General features: G+C 40.5%; 2 protein-coding genes across 3 annotated transcripts; both read right to left on the bottom strand.

Annotated features, from left to right (window-relative positions):
* Positions 1 to 4,172: 4,172 nt before the first annotated feature.
* ube2v2 (ubiquitin-conjugating enzyme E2 variant 2) lies at positions 4,173 to 11,113 on the bottom strand. The gene is made up of 4 exons (XM_023403830.2): positions 10,960 to 11,113; positions 6,411 to 6,559; positions 6,157 to 6,282; positions 4,173 to 5,978 (listed from the first exon to the last, which is right to left on the bottom strand). Exons 1-4 carry the CDS (start codon positions 10,973 to 10,975, stop codon positions 5,832 to 5,834), a joined length of 438 nt encoding a protein of 145 aa, XP_023259598.1. The 5' UTR covers positions 10,976 to 11,113; the 3' UTR covers positions 4,173 to 5,831.
* Positions 11,114 to 12,139: 1,026 nt separating this feature from the next.
* mcm4 (minichromosome maintenance complex component 4) lies at positions 12,140 to 21,774 on the bottom strand. 2 transcript variants are annotated; one of them, XM_023403817.1, is made up of 17 exons: positions 21,714 to 21,774; positions 20,610 to 20,687; positions 20,290 to 20,448; positions 19,995 to 20,158; positions 19,755 to 19,859; positions 19,556 to 19,651; positions 19,192 to 19,287; positions 18,277 to 18,415; positions 17,850 to 18,070; positions 17,587 to 17,707; positions 16,855 to 17,114; positions 15,275 to 15,640; positions 15,032 to 15,159; positions 14,239 to 14,446; positions 13,864 to 14,092; positions 13,233 to 13,366; positions 12,140 to 12,717 (listed from the first exon to the last, which is right to left on the bottom strand). In XM_023403817.1, exons 2-17 carry the CDS (start codon positions 20,671 to 20,673, stop codon positions 12,622 to 12,624), a joined length of 2,586 nt encoding a protein of 861 aa, XP_023259585.1. In that variant the 5' UTR covers positions 20,674 to 20,687; positions 21,714 to 21,774; the 3' UTR covers positions 12,140 to 12,621. The 2 variants fall into 2 exon arrangements, with proteins under 2 accessions (XP_023259585.1, XP_023259586.1); XM_023403818.1 differs by having other exon boundaries at positions 19,755 to 19,856.
* Positions 21,775 to 21,923: the final 149 nt, after the last annotated feature.

Below are 21,923 nucleotides of genomic sequence, written 5' to 3'. Positions count from 1 at the left end.
CACAAAGCCACATTTCCAACGCCAGAATCACACAGGGACCACCATGATTAAGTGCAAGCCAGTGCTTCTCTTAACATGTGAGACATTATGGACGCCCCCCTCCAAACACTGGAGAAGTGTTGTGCTCCAACATTTATGTGAAGTAATTAAAAACATCCACATGTAATTTAATAGTTCTCACCAAGTAGAGACATGAAGTCTACACAGTTTTTTCACTCTGTATAAATAACCCGGAATGCAGTGAGTACACAGACAGACGAGTTGGGATTTTTTTTTTTTCTCTCTCCCTGCTTTTTTTTTTTTTTGCAACATTTTGTAAGAAGCCCTGTTCTGTGTCACTTTAACCCAAGATGAGGTTGTGCAGTTACAAGCGACACGCTGGGTCCTAAATTCATGTTCCAGATAGCTTGATCCATACATCACACTGTATGCTGACAGCAGATTCAAATCAAAGCTTTCCTATAACTCAAGACTGTCATTCTACGAGTCTTATAGTCTCTCAACATCAGTGAGCATAAAAATGACCCCAAGCGCTCGCTGCAGCAGCGTATCCGAATGTGGATGGGTCTGTGAAGTGCATGTCAATAGCCCAGAGAGTCAGCAGTGCAACACACATGTGGTTCCAATCTGTCTCTTTTCTCACAGTGAGCGAGGAGGCCATTCATTTATCTCACTGTAAATACAGCACTTAAACAGTCAGACACACTGTTTTCCAAGCCCCCCAAAAAACTGTCTGTGTGGGTAATCAGCTTAAGCGAACAATCTTATTGTTACTGATTTTCTTTTTTCAATAATACATGAAAAAACACAAAGCAGTGTCTCATCCTCTGCATTTTTAGGATGTTTTCTAATCTAAAAACCACACAAGTGAGCAGGGTTTTAGGTTGAAAAGAAAAATATTTTAATTGATAAATTTAGTTTAGGGCTGCTGGCCAAATCTCGTTTTTGAGTTGGTCAATCTTCTGGTTATTTTTCTATCAACATTGGGCTAAATGACTATGTGTCCTGTGAAATGGTCACTCACAGTGACAGATACACAGATAAAAGGCCCAACTCTGTAATTACCCTCAACTCTACAAGGCATTTTAGCCTCTTTTAGCTCAGTGTTTTGGTTTCATGTTTCAGGACTTTTCTGTTTCTGTTGAATGCAACTGTTTTCACCAAAAAAAAAATGATGTGCTGTTTACCATGTGTCCTGTACCAAATGACCCGAATGACAGACCGAGTTAGTGACTAGCTGGTGAACATAATTTTTGCATCTCAAGAGCAAGATATTTCCCTCAGGAGTTGGTAGAGACCAAAACCAGAGATAAAACCGGGGGAATATTGGATCTATAACAACAAGGCAGCCAGAATCACAACTCCAAATTTATGCTAATGTTGCTTTGGTTGTGTAAATACACAACTGTTTGAAAATATTTTTGCCTCATTAGCTTCATAAAGGTGATGATATGTCAATGTTTTGTTTACAGGATGTTGTACTGCTGCCAAGTGAGCAAGAAAATCGATTAATACAGGCTTAAAAACAAATGAGAGATCTCTTAGGAAAGGTCAGGTCTTTGAGAGCACATGCAGGGAAACAGCTCGGATTATTATCAATGATGGATGGAGCCATATGACTGCAACTAATAATACATATAACAACAGAAGAATCCATGAGAATCTCAAAGACCACCTTCGTGAGGTCGGGAAATGTCACGCCTGCTATAGAGCTAGTGTTGCTGAGGTTTAATACCAACATGGGAACCTGTTCCTTTAGATTCAGTGGTGTCAGGAACTGGATTAAGTTTTCTTTGCATATTGAAACTACCACAGTTTTTAAACAAGAGGCTTATAGGAAAGAGAAATGTAAGTTGATCATAGTAGCGTGACCGATTTGGATTTTTGAGGTCAATATCAGTAGAGTTTTGTTTATAATATCTATAAAACTGACATATCTTTTTACTTAGGGGTCATCACATAGGCCAATACAATTCATCTGGATTAAGACAATATCTGTACAGTCTAGTTCGACTTGTTATCATAGATATAATTCGTTTGCAAGTTTTCATAATTTATTTCTTTGGACTTTACAATTAATTTATGGATGATGAGTCAGGTATTCAGTATTTTTCATGGTGGTTTGAGGATAGTTTGAGGTCACCCTGTCAGCTGGACTATTATCTTCACAGCGAGGACAGTGATGGAAATAAGTTTTGGGTTTTGTTTCGTCATCCTTGACATTTTTGTAGATGGCAATATAACTAAAAATCTAAAATTGGTTTTTATTATTTTTCATCTGAAACCACACATCATACGAGCCCTATTCTCTTTAAAAGTCAAAATGCAAGTTATGACAAGGACTTGGAGAATGGAAACAAATTGAGTTTCTCAGGAAGACAGACACATTCTCTCCTCGGTGGCCATAAAGGAGACAAAGCTTTTTACAGTACCAACAGACGCAAAACGTGACCTTCTAGCCCCTCGGGGCAAAAGGTGAGAGCTCTGGGAGCGGAGGCCTGGTTCCAGCAGTCTGCCAGCAGACGAGACGTATGTCCTCCGAACCACATTCCTTCCCATCTTAGATCACTGAGCAGCTCTCTCCGGCTCTCTGTCTTCAGTCCCTTCCAACCCAAAGCAATATAACTCTTTATTTTAGCCCAGATGGCACCTTATAAAAAAAACAAAATAGAACGAGAGGTACAAGTGTAATAAGATCAGTGAGCCTCCAGTGCGGCTTCAGCTGATGCTTTTGTGCAGGTGCCTGAGTTTGAAATTTAGATTAGTCTGATGGGGCTGGAGGTTAAATAGTAAAGTAAGGATTTCCTACTTCCATTTAAATGAGATTCTCAGAAAAGTGTAGTTATGATGAGCAAAGGTAGAGAGGTCCTCTCTGGAAGTACATGTGGGGAATAAAAGAATAAGCCTGTGTAACCTGGGGCGGTGTCTTTTATATTTGGGGATGACTGTGCTGCTGAGTGAACTGGCTGCAGCACAAGCCAGTTCTGATTTCATATTCATGACATCCAAGAGGAGTGGGGAAAAACAAATAAAACAAGCAAGGAGAGTATAGCTGATGGAACCTAGGCCCATATACTAACTGTCACATCTACAAAGTCAAATCTCGCATCATCTCGCACAGACTGAGGAAGAGCGAGGTCATCCTCCGCAACAAACACTGACTCATCTCACACCCACACAGACACACACACACATGCATGCATGCATACAAAGTGTAATAACAAATCTTGCTTGATTTCCTAAATTTAATGGCTTGATAGCACAAACTGGCTTTCTATCAATGTGTTCAACCTCAATAGTCCCATAAGGACACACAGGGACACCAGAATGGAGCCTTTACACAGTAGCCTACAAACTGTCGGGCTGTAGTTCCCTACAGCGAACTGTGAAACACGTCACTTTTCTAAAGAATAATGACAGCGTGCGCAAATGGAGCCTGGAAGCATCACAGCGGCACTGCCTTTTCAGACGAGTCATGTCCTCCAAACAGAAGCCCCTTCACAGAGCAGTGCCAAGGACATACATGAGTGTGGAGCGCCCTCTAGGGGACAGAGCTCCGCATTCATTGGGCTCGAGAAGCGGTGAAGTGACAACAGTGCAACCAAATACACATCAAAGCTCTCCCTATGCAAATGTGGCTTGAAAATAGAAATCAGTTAAAAACTGTGACGTTTGATATGCAAATGCTGCAAATGTCCTACAAGAAACAAAGTATGCTTTCTTTCTGCGTATATGTTTTATCACTTGGGCTTATGTATTTGTAATTATTTCCTTACAAAGTCAAACATACTGCAACAATATGCCCTTTGTGGCTCTTTCTACTGTATCTTTATCAGATGTCTTGAGATAACATATGCAGATACAGTATGTGACCCCAGTAGAGGAAAAGTCACCGTTTTTTTTTGGGGGGGGGGGGTTTGAATCATCACCAGCGCCAAGCTGTTGCCACGCTGCTGTGACAGCATTCCAGTGCAGGTCACAATGTGGCCAACAGACTTATGCACATCCCAGACTGGAGACAGGACAAGCTGCCTGGAGCAGGGCTCGGCTGCGAGGGCAAGGGAGATGTATGGCCCAGAGGTCACACAGGTCGAATGCGGAAGTCACCACAGTTCATCACTTTTAGATGTCACACACACGCACACACACACACACCATCTTGGAGCCTTGGATGTTTTTGAGAACGGAGATTTATCAAGAGATGTACTTGCTTGCAGAGAGGGCCTGTAGCAAAACTCAACATCGATCATAAAGGTATTCACAATACTAGATCAATCTGTCAAGTGAATGATTTGACTGATGAGACATTGTAACTAAAGCATCAAATATTAATGTCTCCATGATAAGTCAGTGAGTGTGGTGCCAGTGGAAAATGGGAATGGAAATTGCAAGAAATCCCGGCCATCACTGGAACAAAGAATGAGGTCTTGCTCAATTCTCCCAGTGAATAAGGTTTTAAAATTAAAATTCAAGAATGTTTCAGCAACTTAATGTTCAGCAATACACAATTATTTTAAACAGATAAACAAACTGAGTGTACCGAAGACAGAAGATTACGCCATCTGTAGAGAACGCTCTTAAAATACCCATTTGGATAATTAAACTTTATGAATAATCTAACAGCTGAAAACCCACAAAAGGTCACATTCTCAGAGGGAACAGTACCCTTCCTTCTCGCTGCCACACTGGATATCTACAACCAAATACTGTGTGGTGTTCCTAGACTAAAACAAGAATTAGTGCACAAAGGAACAAGGTCTGGATGGCTATCAATCGGACCGAAACAGGCTTGTTCCTCTAATAAATATGCCACTTAATGAGAACTGCAGTGTAAAATAAATGGTGTTATGATTATTCTAATGAGTACAAGTAACATATCAAATATCTTCAGTGTGGCGTCACCCAGCCGTTTCATTAACCTGGTTTCCATTACATGGCCCAACAGGGACAGCGAGAGCTTACTCACAATGTAATGCATGACTTGTGCGTTCAGTTGCAACAGTAGTTGACTTGTCAGCTAAGGCCCTCTTGTGGGAAAACTGGCAACTGTAGGTGCAGCTGTGCAGCTGGGGAATCAAATAAATTTCAACCTCTGGATTCGTTTTTTTTTTTTTTTTTGTCGCAGACAGTGATTTTAATTTCAGAAAATCACAAGTTCATACACCTGCCATTTTCACTAGAAGTTAAATGCAAGGGTTTCAGAACAGAACAGGCTTCAACGTCTGTTACATGTCAAAGAGCTGCAGAACAGAAACATGTTGGTATCGTGTCAAATACAGATATATATATATATATTTATAAAAAAAATCTTTCTTACCTTGTGACACTACTTTTAGACTACAGCCACAGTTCAATATTCAGCAATCTGCATGATATTTCAATGAACCTGCTAAATTTGACTAACAACTCAAAAATGTGGCTTCTCTTCGACTAGGTATTAGTTACAGAACATGCCTTCGTACACACATCTTGTTGTTTGCTTCAGTGATCAATCATTTGAACATAAAACTATTGGGACTCTGGTACAGCCTCTGCGTGGTGTCATGCTTCCTTCTTCAAGCCCACTCAAGCTGGAACAGGTCGAACATAAAAGTCATTGTCAAAGTAACTTTATTAAAGGCGGATAACTGTGGTCTTGTAGTCTTTGAACTATCTATTCAGTGCTTAACTGCAGGGACATTTTTTCTTTTGAATGAGCTATGTAATAAGAAAGTCCAATCTTGCTCTTGCAGACGATATTGTTGATGTGCGAAGTGAGCCTCTTGATGATTTTACACAATATTTCTAAGAGAGTAAGGTTTAAGACAGAGGGTCGACACAATCCATAACGATTAAGTGCTGTAGCTTTGTCCTTCTGGTGGTTGTGGAAGCTTCATATTTTCTTTGGACATCATTAGACGCCTTAACTCTTGAAGAACAATTTTAATGCTATAAGAATTCTGCCATTTTGCTAATATTGGTATGCTACGTGAATCCACCTGTGAGACAAAGACAAAAGAAAAAAAACAAAAAAACACTGTATCAGTCATTGTGACAGGACTGCTGACAGTGAGTGATTGCACGCATCACATCTCAGCATCAAAAAACTGCAACGCAAAACAATTTCTGAACTTGACACTCATCCATAACCATGTCAGATTTTGTGATGACACTTACCGTCCCGTTGGAATTATTTATCCCATTCATGCTAATTTTTGTTACAAATCTAACAGTCGGGGCTGTCTCTGGGTATCTAGGTCCACATTCCACTTTCAGACTGTATATCCTGTTCTCATAATTGGTCTGGAAAACAAACAAGTAGAGAAACAGAAAAGGCATTTACATACGTTATAGTATCTATATTAGCTATTAGACAGTATTCTATGTCTGTAGAGGAAGGACAATGCACATGCTGGGTTCTCTCTGCTTACTCTTGCTGGTCCAATGATCATGCCTGTCCACCGTGTGAGAGTCATGTCTTCGTCATCCTCGAGGCCCCAGCTGACTGTGCCGTCACCTTCGCCCTTTTGCCCCTCTTCAAGCTCCTCCAACAAGCGAAAATTGCGTGGAACTTTAACTCCTAAAATAACAAAAACAGAATATGAATTACACTGATTTTAACGATATGTCTGGGGATATTCTATGTCTTTCTTACTATCAGCAAATTCCATGGAAAGACTGAAACCAACAATGAACCGATCGTACTAACAACGACTCGCTCTGCAGCCAAAGCCTAATACATTACTGGTCAAATGTTTTAGAACAACCCCATTTTTCCAGTTTTGAATTACACCGATTCAAAGTTGATTGAATTACACTGATTTTAAAGATAGGGCTGGTGATATTCTATATTTTTCTTCTGTCAGCAAATTCCATGGAAAGTCTAAAACCAACAATGAACTGATCATACTAACAGGTACTGCCCGCGTAGCCAAAGCCTAACACAGTATATTGGTCCTCTGTTCCATAGACGTAGTGTTGTCCAGAAACTATTAAAACTGGTTGGTATGTTCCCTCTTTATGGAAAAAGAGGCACCATAGTTTATTTTGAGTCAGCCCCACATACAAAATATAGAATCTGAATGAAGGCACGCCATAATGGATAAAAGTTTTTATAAATAAACGGTGGTGGAGGGAGAATGATTAAAGAATGCTTAAACAAAAATTAATCTGCAATTATTTTGGTTTAACAATTTTGATGGTTCTAATTCAAATGTGAGGATTTGAACAAAACAAGCAACTTGAAAATGTAACTTAACATTCTATAGACAAAAAGATGAATACATTAATCAACAAAATAACTGGCATATTAATCAATATAGTCAATTGACATCAAACAATTAGTTGATCAGAGAAATTATCTGCAGTAATATATACATAATTATATTATGTATGTTATGTTTCAGGTATAGGCAGCGTTGCCTCTAACCAGCAGTTCAAAGTTTTCTTTGACACACTCCAAGTTACAAAGCCCAGTAAACAAAGCAGTGAAATGAGGTAGAAGGGCAGACTGTGCAAAACTGCACTTTTTTTTCTCAATATTGTGACAAATATTGCATATGACTTTTGGTGTTCCAACACTGCATCCTTTTGTGAAAACTGATGCAGAAACACATTCGTCTCTCACATCATAGAAAACTAATGCATCCAAACAAGTAAGAGCACAGAGCATGCGCGGGACACAGGACTAGTTGATACAAGAAATGACTCCATGGATTGAAGTGTGATACACACGTGGCCACAGCATACGGCACATCCTCATCTACCTACTGTGAAACTGCATCTAATTTGATACCTTGTTTACAACACATTTACCGTAGAGACAGCATCCAATGCTACTCTTGACAGCCGTTTGGAAACAGTCATGAGATTTGGAGCACATGGGGCCTGCACTGATGATTTTTAAACAAATGATCCAGTCATCTTATGACCAATGTTGTAACAGCTGAGTTGATAATAACATCATTCAAAACTAGTCAATCACAGTGTTCATCTACTGGGAAAATGTTCTTGGAAGATGGTCCAGACGTTGGCATTAAACACACAGCCTGACAGGCACTCATGGCAGTGTAAATGATGAACCACTTAGAGCTCATGACTGGAGGAATGGTAGAGGTTGAGGGGACAGCACTTAAGTTAAACTACTGCTATTCATAATTATGATCTCGCAGACAAATTCACAGAAAGGGAAGTGAGAGGAGCATTTTAAGACAGCCACATGACTGAGGCATAAGACACAGTGAAAACATTCAAATTTCCCCTTGTCACTGAAGCGTTCATTTCACATCCTCCAATTTCAGACAACATTCATCACACTCAGACATCACAAATCTCTTTGTAAAAATCAATATTTCACATCTGATGTCCAGCGACCACAATGTAGTAGTATTGGCTCTTCAGTGGTACATGAGCTCTCCCATTTTCTTAAAAAGGCATTTACACACATTTACTGTACTCAAGATTTCAGTCCTTTATCAACACTGGTAAAGAGACCAATATTACTGGTTAAGTTTTAGTTCACCAAAGTGTTACTGGTAGCCGTGCACCAGCTGCTTAGTAACAAGAAACTGTAGTGCAGCAATGCACAAGATACTAATTAAACAGCTGATTATTTTTCTCATCTTGCTGATTAATCTTTTGGCCAGCTAAAATGTGAGAAAATAGCAAAAATGTCATGAACCCTGGAGAGATTTTTTGAAATAGCTTTTTTGGTCTGACCAACAGTCCACTTCAACTCAAAGATAATTTGTTGATTGTAAGACAAAAGGAAAAACAACAAATGCTCACATTTGAGAAGCTGGAACCACCAGATGTTCAGGATTGTTGCTTAATGAAAGACTTAAAAAATTACCTGACATTCAAAATATCTTGAGTTGAGTTTCAGCTGTAAAGGGGAGTGTTCATAATAAAGCCTTGTCCACACAACACAGGACTTCACTCGATTTCATTAAGGTTAAGCATGTGATTTTTCTTTTAATGTATAGGTTATCTTTTTATATACCAGAGCCTCATTTTTCTTACCATGTATTATATTTTTTGCTCTACCTCTATTGTAGTTTAGTTGTGCAGTCTATTGAGTTTACTATTACCGCTGCTGTTAGTGTTATGTTTTGACAAGTTTATTTTTTTAACTGTAAAATCACAGCTCCTCAATAATAGAATTTAAAAGGATCAATATATAAAGTGTAAATTTTATCTATTTAAAACACTAATACTGCCCCATACATTCGTATCAAGCTTTTTAAACTTGCAACTATCTGTATTGGCACTGGCTCAAAAATCCTTCATCAGTGGACTTCTAACAAAGGAATGTACAATATAAGTATAAAACCAAAGGGGCACACATTTTGAGGTAAAAACACATTGCAGAAATTAGGTGATCTAGTGTGTATCCAGTCATGTTGGCAGAAATGTGCTTACTAGAGACCACTGCAACCCTACTTGACTGCAGACAGAATAAACAAGTATAATCTGGATCAACTTCAGTTTTTGTGCAGATCATGTATCATGGTCAGGCTATTGTCCTAGCCTTGCCCTCTTCTCTTTGGGTCCTCACTATTGTAACTGATAGGTGTGCAATGTTATTCTTCATACAAAACTTTGCAAAGTAAGATCCAGGTGGACTAACGAGTATTATTACAACAGTAAACTGCAAAGACAAAACACAAAAGTGACAAATTTGGTTTACGTCAGAATAAGGAATCAGGTGTACGTAAAATCTGAGATTCACTTAACTCCGAAATCATAGGAAAAGGAGAGAGAGAGAAAACATTCAAGGGCTCTAAACGTTATTTTGATTTGGTCCTCCTTTCAGCTCAAGTGATCTATGGCACTGGTAACTTAAACCTTGTTAGGTTAAAAATGAATCCGCAGCAGGTCGCTCCAACTCGTCCTGAGGGAGTTTCGATTATGATTAAACTACTTCCCTGTTTCTATACTTTGTAGCAACATCCCTGTGGTGTATGGCTAAACTCAGGCAGAAGAAAATAATCTAGACCTTGTGGTAACATTAAACTTATGGATATTATTTTTGATTTTCTGTGATTCATTTAGTTTATTTTTGCAAGTTTTTAGAAGCACGCTTCCTGCTGAGCGCTAACGCAGGCATGGGCTCCGACTATTTGCTGAAACTACGCGTGCCAACTACGGCAGCTGTAACGCTATATCAATACGGTGCGTTCCTCCGCTCCCCACCCTGCAATGACAAACATCTGCCTCACGTAAAGACGCCAGATTATCTTCTGAATTCATCCCTACAGTCAAAGTCGAAATCCAGAAAAAAATTGACAAAAATGTTAGCAAGTCGAGTGCTAATAAAGGCAGCGAGGACTGGTGCCTGCATCGAAACATTTCCGTCACCGTCATGTTGTGTGTCACAGAGAAGCCATCAAAATCTGCATATTACATTAGTCATTGTTTAAGTAATGCATTTTAATGGACATTAAAGCACACATAAAACGCGTACAGACAGAGTAGGCTATTTCTATGAAGAGACTAGCTACCCGGACGTAGCGGGATCGACACTCGGTACCGCGCCGTGTTGGAATATTCTAGTCGCCAAGTTAGCTAAGCTAGCTGGTAACGTCTGCGGTTGTTTACAGTCCTCAAATTAATGCAAACTTGCACACCCAGTTATACTTCCCTATCGCACTAAACACACTGGGGGTTTCTTTGTAACGCATTAAGTCAACGTTAGCTATACTGACGCCTATTTCTGACACCTTGGGCTATTTCAGCTAACTCACGGGCATGCTATTCATGGCACGCTAGCCAGCACGATAGCGCCATGAAATAGACGGATCCCGTGAACCTCACCGCTGTACCGAAAGGAGATATCAACAACAAAATTACAAATCGGAACAGTTTAGTAAACATGTTTAGTGGGTAGACGGGCACTCTTGCTGGCTGAGATGTCAGCTCCGGCCCCGGCTTCACCCGCACTTCGTGTCCCTGTAGATGTTAGTCTGAAAGCACACAAACCTGAGGAGGCCGCCATCTTCTTCTTCTGCCGAGTCCAGAAGCACACACAAGTGTGACATCACAGCCGTTAAAACCGGCAGATCACCGCACTGCGAGCTGCCCAGTTCACTTTCCTCTGGGGTTCACACTATACACTGTTCACGCTCAGTGTAGTCTGAAAGAAAGCACAGTTAACAAAGCTGACTCTAAAGCTCGTGAACCTGAATGTTACACTAACTTCTAACCAGCTATAAAAGAAACAAAACATGTGTACAGCTGTGTGCAAAAGTTCAGGTAAATTACATGTTTTATCGATTTTGGAGGTCTAAAATGAGTCACTCTTCAAATGCATTTTTCTTTTCACATAAACTGAAGAAATATTTTTTAAAAATCAGCAGTAATTGTGGCATATGCAACAGTTTTGGGCACCATACTATACCTCTACACCCCTCCTATAGTAGTAATGATGATAATAATAATAATAATAATAATAATAATAGAGTCTAATAGTAATAGTACTAACTCTAATAATAGTCCCACTCTTCCTTACAGATCAAGTTCCAAGATATTTTTAGGTTGTCCTGTATGTACAGCATGCTAATGTTGAGGTCAGGGGACTGTGAGCCCCATCATGTTTCTGAAGTAGGTCATGGTGGATTTTGAGGTAGACTTCGGATCATTGTCCTGTTGTAGAAGCCAGTCTCCTTTCACTTTAACTTTGATTGTCATGTGCATCAAAAATTTGCAGATATTTAGTGGAATCCATTCTTCCCTCTATCTGTTCAGTGTTTCTTGTGCCACTGGCTGCTATATGACCCCAAAGCTAAATACCTCCACCCCCATGCTTAACAGGTGGTAAAGGGGTTGGGTTGGGAGGGGGGGTCTAAAATTCTAGGCCAATATGCAGGGATACAAAATGTTAGGGTGAATTTAAAGATAAGGTGTGTAAAATGAGTCATCTAAAATATTTACATTTGATGAAATGGTGCAGTCATAAACACGTTTGGCTTGAATTTTCCACTGTGCAAACATCGTATTGCTTCAACAAAAAACCGGAACAACCTGGTGCAGAACATGATGTACGATATTGCCAGAGAGTGCACATTAATTTGATTTCAGCTCATTTTAAGGGCAAATATGAAATGGAAAGTGGAATTTAAGTCAACTACAAATTCTGGAAAAAATAAACTTTCCAAGCATCTTGTGAGTGAGCAACATTTTATTTTCTCTCTATTAACTAGTCAATGCAAGCTAAAAGACAATTCAACTCTGGTAATAGTCAAGTACTCAATCTTACAGGAGTATTTAGAAATCTGATACAAAACAAACATACTGTATGTTTCAAGCTTGCTTTAACACATATCTCAAAAAACAGAGAAACTCAGTGATTACAATGTACAAGACAAGAAAATAGCTTTTTACCATCATGGCGCACAGAGTGTTACTTAAACATAAGAAGTACAAACACTTTTAAATATTACCTCTATTAATTGCAAGTACATGTGTTTTGTTTCCTTTTTTTTCCAGGATGTTCAAACATCCAATATGCCTACAAAACATATGGTGGTTCAATTATACAAACACTTCTTTTTTCTTTTTTTTTTTTTTTTTACAGCATGAGAAAATCGGCAGACACAGGATAGGATTTAAAATTAAGGACTGTACATAATTGCAGGGTGTGCCTTAGGCGAGGAGACGAACAGTCTTTCCAGTAACCGTCAAGTAATCGTCGTCAGCCAGGGCTCGGAGCGCCTCGTCAAACAGCTCCTTAGTGATCGCCTGAAAACAGGGCGGCAAAGGAAGAAGTCATTACAGGAAGTGGTGGCATTGATGATAGAAACAGACAATGTATAATTAAAAAAATAAATAAATAAAAATAAATAAATAAATAAATAAATAATATATATTTATTCAAAAGTTAAAATCACAATACTTTCATTATTCTTTTCTTGGACTGAATTTACTTTTATTACCAACACTGAAGTTATGGTAAATTTTATCTTTTAACTTTAAGCCCCCCCCCCGCCCTCCATTTTCTATACATGGCATTATAGATGTGATTTCCAGCGCACTTTAACTTCTGAACACTGGTTAGCTAGTATCTAATGAGATTTTAATGTGTCTCACAATGTCATGGAAAAGGAATTAAACAACTCTGCTCTTGTGCAGCCAAATTAGAAACAAGGAGCACACTGTTCTCATAGAACTGAAAGTGAGTTGAAAATTTACTTTCTTCAGATTTTTATGCATCTATCTCTCTCAGACTTGAAGAATGAAGCCAAACAAATACTTACAGTTTCAGACTGTCCTCTGAGGTCATCGAGCAGCTGCTGGTATTTCATGGCAGGCGTCTTCCCCTTGGCCTGGATCAGTTTCTTGAGGGCTTGGGCGACCTCCTCCTTACGCTTGCGGGCAGTGGCACTCATACCTGCGATCAGTAATCAATATATTCAAATACACGGCTTTCGTTTGTAGATCCAACTACTACTACTTCAGCTTCTCCGATGTGAGTTTATTATGATGTAAGACGAGGAAAAGCTACAAACTCTGAGTACCTTTGGGTTTTGAACAACTGATTGGACAAACACTATCTTCTATCTGAAGACGTCACCTTGAACTCTGGGAAACCGAAAAGGCCATTTTCACTATATTCTAATGTTTTATTGACCAAATGATTCATTGGTCACATAAAAGTCAGTTGTAGCCTTGAGTCCAACATAAGCAAACAGTCAAGAGCAATGAAGTGATGAACCATAAAACTACCAAATTCTCAAGAACACAAGGTTTGAGTTATTTGATATTAATCGCTTTGGTGCTACTATCAATCTCTAAACCCAAGTTGAGTTGACATATTGCACGCCTGCCTCTAAAATAGTTGCTACAATTCATTCATTAATAACATTCTCCAGACCCTGTCCTACATACCTGTGGTGAGAATAGAGATGTCAACAAATCCTGTCCTGGGATCTGTCGCTGACTGTTTGAGGGCCTCGCGGTGAAGCCGCTTGGCCTCCTCCACGTCGATGGTCTCCACCTTCTCGGAGAAGCGCACTTTAGCGTGGGCCTCTGCCAGGCGGATCAGGGACTCCAGCTGCCTGGGGTAGGCGGACACCATGCCTCGACCGCTGCCTATCTTCCTCATGTCCACGTAGGCCTGAGGACCAACAAGCACAAGGTCAGCTGAGTTCATGAGGGGCCGATACCAGACTTCAGGCCAACAGATGTGTTATATAACCACATCCGTCTGGAAATTTTCAACATAATGTTCATAAATTATAGAAACAGGTAGAGCAAACAAACCTCAATGAGGGCCTGGCTGGCTTCCTCGCTCAGTCTTGGATTAATGTATGTGCGAGCATATGCAATGTAATCCTTCAGCACAGCCATGTCGAGGAACTCCTCCTCTATTTGCTCCTCGCTCTGGTAGTACAGCGACACCAGGTGGTGGGCCAGCCTGCGGTCGTAGGCCTCGTCTTGGGGATCCAGCATCAGGAAAATTAGATCGAATCTGGTGGAGCACGAAAACGCAACATTAAAAGTCAGATGTGATGAGTGTGTGAACAAAAGTCCCCTTAAGTTTTCTCACTGTTTTTATTGAACATCTGCGGTTAACAACTGTGGCGAAACTACCTATAAAATCACATATTGTAATGTGTTTAATTCAAGATGAATTTATTAAACTAGTTTCTTAGTAAAAATGGACAAGAAGCTGAAGAAGAAACAACAAGACAGTGATTGTAGATACTGTGATTTCCCTAATCTTCCAAATATAGAGTGCAGCATCTAAAGGTTTTAGATTTTATGCAAGTCAAAAATCTTGTACAAAAAAAAACAGTTGAATTTTAAAAAGACAAATGAGGAGCAGTCTCAAAACTTGTCTTGCTACTTCTAATTGCATAAACCTGTTAAACATGTTCTTACTGCTGCCCTTTGAGCACAGATGATGTTGCGCCCTCTGAGGACTGACTGCCTGATCCTTTGTTGCTGTGTGTTGGCGGAACTGAATCATCTTACATCTTCAATGTGATCAAGTTAGTGAAAATAATTTTCTGCCAGAGGTTTCAGTGCGATCGTCCTGACTGATAATATTCACCTGGACAGCAGTGTGTGAGGCAGCTGGATGTTCTCAATGGTGGTCTTCTTGGGGTTCCACTGAGATTCAACAGGATTGGCGGCAGCCAACACAGCTGTACGGGCATTCAGCTGGCAAATGATTCCAGCCTGCAGACAGAAAATAATAGAACCAAAGTGAGAAACATCAAGCTGTATCCTCAGTTTTCCTGCACAAAACGTAGAGGTTTTAGTCCACTACACGTTTAAAACTTGTCAACCGTACCTTGGCGATGGAGAGGGTCTGCTGCTCCATGACCTCGTGCAGCACGGAGCGCGTGCTGTCACTCATCTTGTCAAACTCATCGATGCAGCAGATGCCGTTGTCGCTCAGCACCAGAGCTCCAGTCTGCAGGACCAGCTGCCTGGTCTCTGGGTCCTTCATCACATAGGCGGTGAGACCCACAGCGCTGGAGCCCTTTCCTGATGTGTACTGGCCGCGGGGCACCAGGTTGTAGACGTACTGAAGCAGCTGCGACTTACTGGTGCCGGGGTCTCCGCAGAGCAGGATGTTCACCTCTGCACGGAAGTTACCTCGGCCGGTCTGACTGAAGTCCTTACGGGTGCCGCCAAACAGCTGCAGCAAGATCCCCTGGAAGGAAGAGATAAAAAGCCTCTGTCAAATATTACATATTATAACATATATGTAATATAATATTACAACAATTTCATGTTACAAGATTAGATACATAAAAATTCAACATTATATCAATACTGCTGTGATAAGGGTAGACATCACCCGGGAATTTGGTAATCAGGACTTGACTTTTCCCATTTTTAAGGCTGCAGGGCATTTTACTGAACTTATTTGATCATTCCTACCAAGTGAGGTGAACAACAGACCTTTTTCCAACCAGAAATTTTGACTTTTTAAAGCAGGGAAATCCCAGGTGGAACTAACACTGATGACACAATGACCTTTTCATTTCATTCATTTTAACTTTACTTTTTTTTTTTTGAGTTTTTCCTCATAGCTCTTCAGCAACTGTTTCCATATTGACTGCTTGATGTGTCCTTTAAAAAAGAGCTCACTGCTCTGAGTGTTGTGAGTCCTTAGATAAAACTAGATAAGGAGACGCCATATTTTGGGGAAATGAACGTGTTGAATACCTTAAGTACTGTCAAATTAATGAAAACCTAAAACGAATGACATTTAAAAGAGATGATACACAGCAGCAAGTATAACAAGCCTTTTTTTTTTTTATATCTGTCCTTTAAAGTTGCAAAAAAAAAAATACCTGACTAAATAAAGGGATTTAATAAAACCCTTTTTGCCTGCTCTACCAAAGAATGCCTGACGACTTTTCGTGACTGTTAAAATCATGAAAATTGAGACGACTAAGCTCCGGCTCAACCAATACATCATTGTACTTCATCTCAATCTCTTAGTTTGCGTAAACACCTTGTTAACAAGATTTCTACTCAACCTTAATCTGACTTGCCACAGCAAGTAACACAGGTGTAACTAATTACATTAACCTCACAGCAGGTTCCGCAGGTGCAACTTATTACGTTAATGACATTACATGTAATTGGTCCAACAAGCTGTATGTACAATACCAGAATCCTGAAACTAACACATACATTTTTCCTGCCGCAATATATCAAAATGTCTGCTGTGTCACTTAGTTCACATAACTGTTAGATTTCTATTAGTTAAATTCAGTTATTTGAATGTTATTGGCATCATCCTCAGTGTGACTGATAGTTTGGGTTGTGGTTCCTCTTTTACCTGGGTGCTTGTACAGGTTAACATTCATATTTTGGCTTGCATTTATTCTCCCTCTCACACACACACACACACACCTTTTTGATGTCCTCGTGCTCATATATACTGGGTGCAAGGGCAGAGGAGAGGCGTTCGTAGACGTCTGGCTTGGCTGCCAGTTCCTTCAGGGTCTGCACTCGGTCTTCAGTGAAGAGCTTCTGTTCGGCCTCCTCGTCCAAACCGTGAAGGCGCTTCTCGTCAGTCTTGCGGAAGTGGATGGCGTCTATGTGGGTCTTGTACACAGACTTCACGTTGCTCTGGCGTGGGTTCACGCGCATGGGGACTGCTCTGTAGATACCTGTGGGGACATTTGGGGAGCTGTTAGGATTTCTGCTGCGTGAAACCTGGACTATTGAGACAATCATATAAATAACATCAAGGAAAAAAAAAAAAAGGTTCCGGCTTTTGAAATGTGAGGAATTGCTATTTTTGTTTTTATATAAGTGTAAAATTATTATCTTTGAATCGTTGACAAAAGAAGCCACATGTAGATGTCAACTTAAGCTCTAAAACTGTGACGGCCGTTTTTCATAACTGTATGTCATTTTATTCACTGTAGTAGAGCAGAGACGATAGATCGATTGCAAGGAAATGTATTTGCAACTATTCCGATAATCAATTGTTTCCAGTCTTTTTCTCCAGTTTGTGCGGAGCTGGTTTTTCTCTGCTGCCAGTCAACGATTTATGAATATTTCTGGGTATTTGAGAGCTGTCTGAAAAAGCAGACTGAAGACATTGCAGCCAAAGCAAAGATACTTAGGAAAGCTTACCTGTGATGTTTACTCTGTCTCCTGGCTGCACTTTATCTACCAGGTCATTGTGAGCGTAGACAATGGTTGTGTGAGGTGTCTGACCGGCCGGCATGTCTTCAGGAGACTCCTGAATTTTGACCTGGAGATCAATAAATGAACAGATGTCACGACCTCAACAGCAACACATCACTAATTACCACTTGACATATTCTGAGATTGGGTGTCATTCACTGTAAGCAATCTGCCCCACCACCAACCCCTCAGCCCCACCGAACTCTCACCATCTGCTTGTCTGAAAAGGCGGAGCGATTGTGAACGAGCGCCAGGCTGTGGGTGGTGTTGCAGTTGCGACACACAGCCGGCTCAGCGATGCGCCCGCGATCCACCTCCACGCGGGTGCTGTAGGCGCACACCTGGCACTGGAAGAAAGCCTCCTGCATCTCAGGGATGAGCTGCGAGGTGCGGATCACCATGCCGCTGATAGTGATCAGCTGATCAATGTCTGTGGAGGCGACACATACGGCACACAGAGGCTTTAGTCTGAAGCTGATACCTCACATTTTATGAAAGCAAAGGAGAAGGTTCACAAAAATCCCACACTAAATATGGGATGGAATATCTTGCAAATGGTTAACCCCAATAAGTGTGAATTCACTTTATAGTGCATGTGGTGATGTGATCCAGAATAATGAATGCACACACACACACCTTCTGGGTTCAGGTTGCGCATGTTTTTGGTTTTCAGGGCGTTGTAGGGGCGGACTTGGATCTGGTACTCCAGAATCGAATCTGGGAAACGCTCAAAGAAAAGCTCATTGACTGCCATGTCAAAGGTGGGGATGACTTCCTGCAAAGGAAGAAGGGAAGAAACAAATGACTCACGCATTAGCATCAATATGCTGTCAAACAGCCACTAGAGAAATAAAGTATAATTCAAACTTTTACAAAAGATGCTTAAAACTGATGCTTCCAACACACAATAGTGTGACACTAATAACCCCAATGGTCAATTCCCATTGTATTCAGGACTGAGTTTTCTAATGCTTGTATTTAATAAGGGGAAAAAAACCTTCAGCTTAAACCTTTTCTGTCAAAGCTATAATTGCTTTTTAAGTAGGGCCACACAATTAATTGAAATATAATCGAAATTGCAATATGGCCAAGTGCAATATCCAAATCGCAGGAGCTGCAGTTTTTTTTTTTGATTAAAAGGTAAAATTTGTTACAACATTGTTGTGCATTGTGAACACCATATACGTTGGAACATGTTTGTTTGGTAGATCCAACAAAAATCACATCATCATTTTCATATTTTTTTTCAGTGAAAATGAAATGCAAATACAACCATTCCAAATGAAATATATCACAATACCTGCCAAAATAATCGCACTATGATTTTTTTTTTTTGCAGATCGTGGAGCCCAATTTTAACCCAAAAATTCTATTTTGTTGCTGTATTAGAACTTGAGTACATTTCTCTTTCTATTATTCACTTTATGAATGTAGTAAAATGTATGCAGCCACATAACAGGAAAAGTTTCCTTGGTGTAACCTGTCCAAACGGACTCTTAATACACACAACACAATGAGAATAACATGTGGTTGTAAGATATGGGACTTTACCTGTGGGTAGCAGATGAGCTGCCTGTAGAGTTCTGCATCAAAGGACTGCACATGCAGGCAATTCACATTCAGCACTGGATCCCCAACAACACTGATCTGTGAGGCAAAAAAAGAAAAACAAATTCCTAAGATGGACTCAGATGTATTGTGATATTAATTATCATCTTATGGTGGGGGGGGTGTCTCTGCTTGTTCACTGCACAATAAAGAGGCAAAAATGCCCCCAAAAAAACAAACAAAAAAGACATACAAATAAGACTCAATTATCATGTGTGCACCTGACTTAAATCAATGTTTTGACTGGTGTTATCATTACTACCCGAGCATCACAGCACAATGACATAAACATGAGTGAGCACACTACCTCTTCCAGCTTCTGCATGTATAGCGGCTCGTTCAGGTCCAAACCAGCGTTCTCATCTTCAGTGGAGGTCGGGTCAATGAACCTCTGCAGGAACCTCTGGAAGACAAGCAGCAAAAAAAAAGATGGGAACATGAACTCTCCTGGATTAAGGAGTAAGACAATATCTTATAAAATCTTAAATGTGTGATTATTTTCATACCTGAAACTTTTCCTTGCAGGTCCCTACATTGACATCAGTCCCCCAGATCACAAGTCTCTGGCCTGCATTTGATTCGCTGGCTACTGCACCATCAGCAGTCAGCTGCTAAAAAGCACAAACAGTGTTACCTTATTGTGGTTTGTGTAGACTTTATAAAAAATTTAAAAAAAAACTCCTCATAGCTGCATCAGTCCTCCAAATTTGATAATCAATACAATAAACCTCGACTCCTCCACTGACCGGCTCAGAGTGAAGATCGACTTGTGGAGCCTTCCTGACTGACCCCAGATCAGGACGCTGTCTGGCTGGGGTGCCGCGCACTGCACTGCGAGGGGTCCCTTCAACCCTGGAGCTGGGGGTCCCGTACATCAGAGGGGAGCTCATGTCCACTTCACTGGGTAGGACTGTTAAAAAGAGACATTTTACCACAAAGGAGTTGAAATGTGTCACAAGAGAGGTGATTAAAAATTCCCCCGCACATCCACTGGATAATGATTAAACAAACCAAATTAAGTTATTTTGTCGTCTTTGTTACCTGATGGCCGTGGGCTGGAGAACAGAGAAGTGTCCTGAGGTGCTGCAGGACTGAGCATGTCGGTAGGTGGGGAGGTGGGCATCGGCAGCAGGTCCCCGGCAGAGGAGTCCTGACCTCTGCGCCTCTGAGAGGGAGGCGAGGTGGGAACCTCACTGCTGGCTGAGGGGACAAGACATGAGGAGAAATTAATAATAGCATAACAGAGACCCACCTCCTACAATGTTATGATCAGCTGAATAGCAGCTGAAAACTTGAGGTAAAACATGGACCAAAAGGTTTCATTTCATTTAAGCCACAGACAGAAAAACCAATGAACCTACGTGTGGATGGGTTCATGTTCCTTCCACGTTTGCGGCCACCAGGGGTCGATGTTGGGGAGGACATTGTTTCTGCAATACCTAAAGATCAAATGGAGAGGCCGTCAAAGAAGGTTGAAAAAGCACATTTTCTAAAAAGATATTGTCCTTAACCTGCCACTTAAGTGGCTGGATTCCCACCACCTGCCCAGACTTAAAGAAAATAGGTGTGTTTGGTTGTACCTACTTTTTCTTTTTTAAGAGGTCAGGGAGGACACTAGGCTCACCTCCAGCATCACTTTAAAGGGGGCTGACTGTTGCAGCAGATCCATTGAGTTTGTGCGGTGTTGTGTGTTGATGTCCAGGTGACTCCCATGCAATTTTACTTTATTGCTTATTGCTATTGCACAGCTTCCCATGACCAGCAGATTTATAAGGCTGGATGGATATATTAAGGGGTCAACTACTTTATTGCTTACGTTGATATTTTTGCCCCTTCATCACTACATGCTAAATAAAATATACTGTATAACCATGTCTCTAAGTGAGACCAAGATACATGATTGGTACTATTGACCAGAGAGCTGTTATCCAGTGGTTGGTGCATATTTAGTCAGGTTATGGATGAAACTAGAATACAGGTTGAACCATACAGTAACCATGTATTTGCGAATTAGTGCTTTAGCTTCCCTTCTATTGTGCTTTTTCATTTTAACAGTGCCATACTTTGTGAATCTGCAGCTTTCTTTAAATTAATTTCATGTCGGTTGGTTGCCATAAATCAACGCTCTAAGTTCTACAGTTAACTTTACTAATGCGAGTACTTTCTGCCGCTACTCCTTCGTGTGTGTTTGTAAGTGGTTAACATTGCGTATCTCTACTTTCATTGAAAATGTTTAGTCAGTTAATAACTTCTCCACCATTAGACATGTGGCTGCACAGGGAAACAATAAGCTGAATCTTACTTGCACTGTTTGGCCTGGTTCGACATTTCAAAGTGATCATGAAAATAACATAACACGTTGATGTACAATCAAGCAGACGTGTTTAAGAACCGACACTTTGAATCCACCAAGCTAATCTACAGTTTAATGAGGTATATATGAAATAAATTTACTCTATTCTTACCTCTTCTTGAATATACGTCCGAGTGCTGCAGATCTGGCGCGAAACTGCAGGTGACGTAATTTTCGCGGGGAACTTTGGACCAATAGGAAGTCAGGATGGTGCTTTTTCCTCCCAGCAGAGTCATTCATTGCAGAGGGGGGTTCATTTTGAGTTTCTTTCGATGCGACTTTAATTAAAGATGATGAAATGTCTTAATAAGTATAATAAAAC

The sequence above is a fragment of the Seriola lalandi genome, unplaced genomic scaffold (assembly GCF_002814215.2).
Source record: "Seriola lalandi dorsalis isolate HSWRI2012SDOR001 ecotype SW California unplaced genomic scaffold, Sedor1 jcf7180002054182, whole genome shotgun sequence".
Taxonomy (NCBI): Eukaryota; Metazoa; Chordata; class Actinopteri; order Carangiformes; family Carangidae; genus Seriola; species Seriola lalandi.
This window is presented reverse-complemented; position numbering and strand designations above follow the sequence as displayed.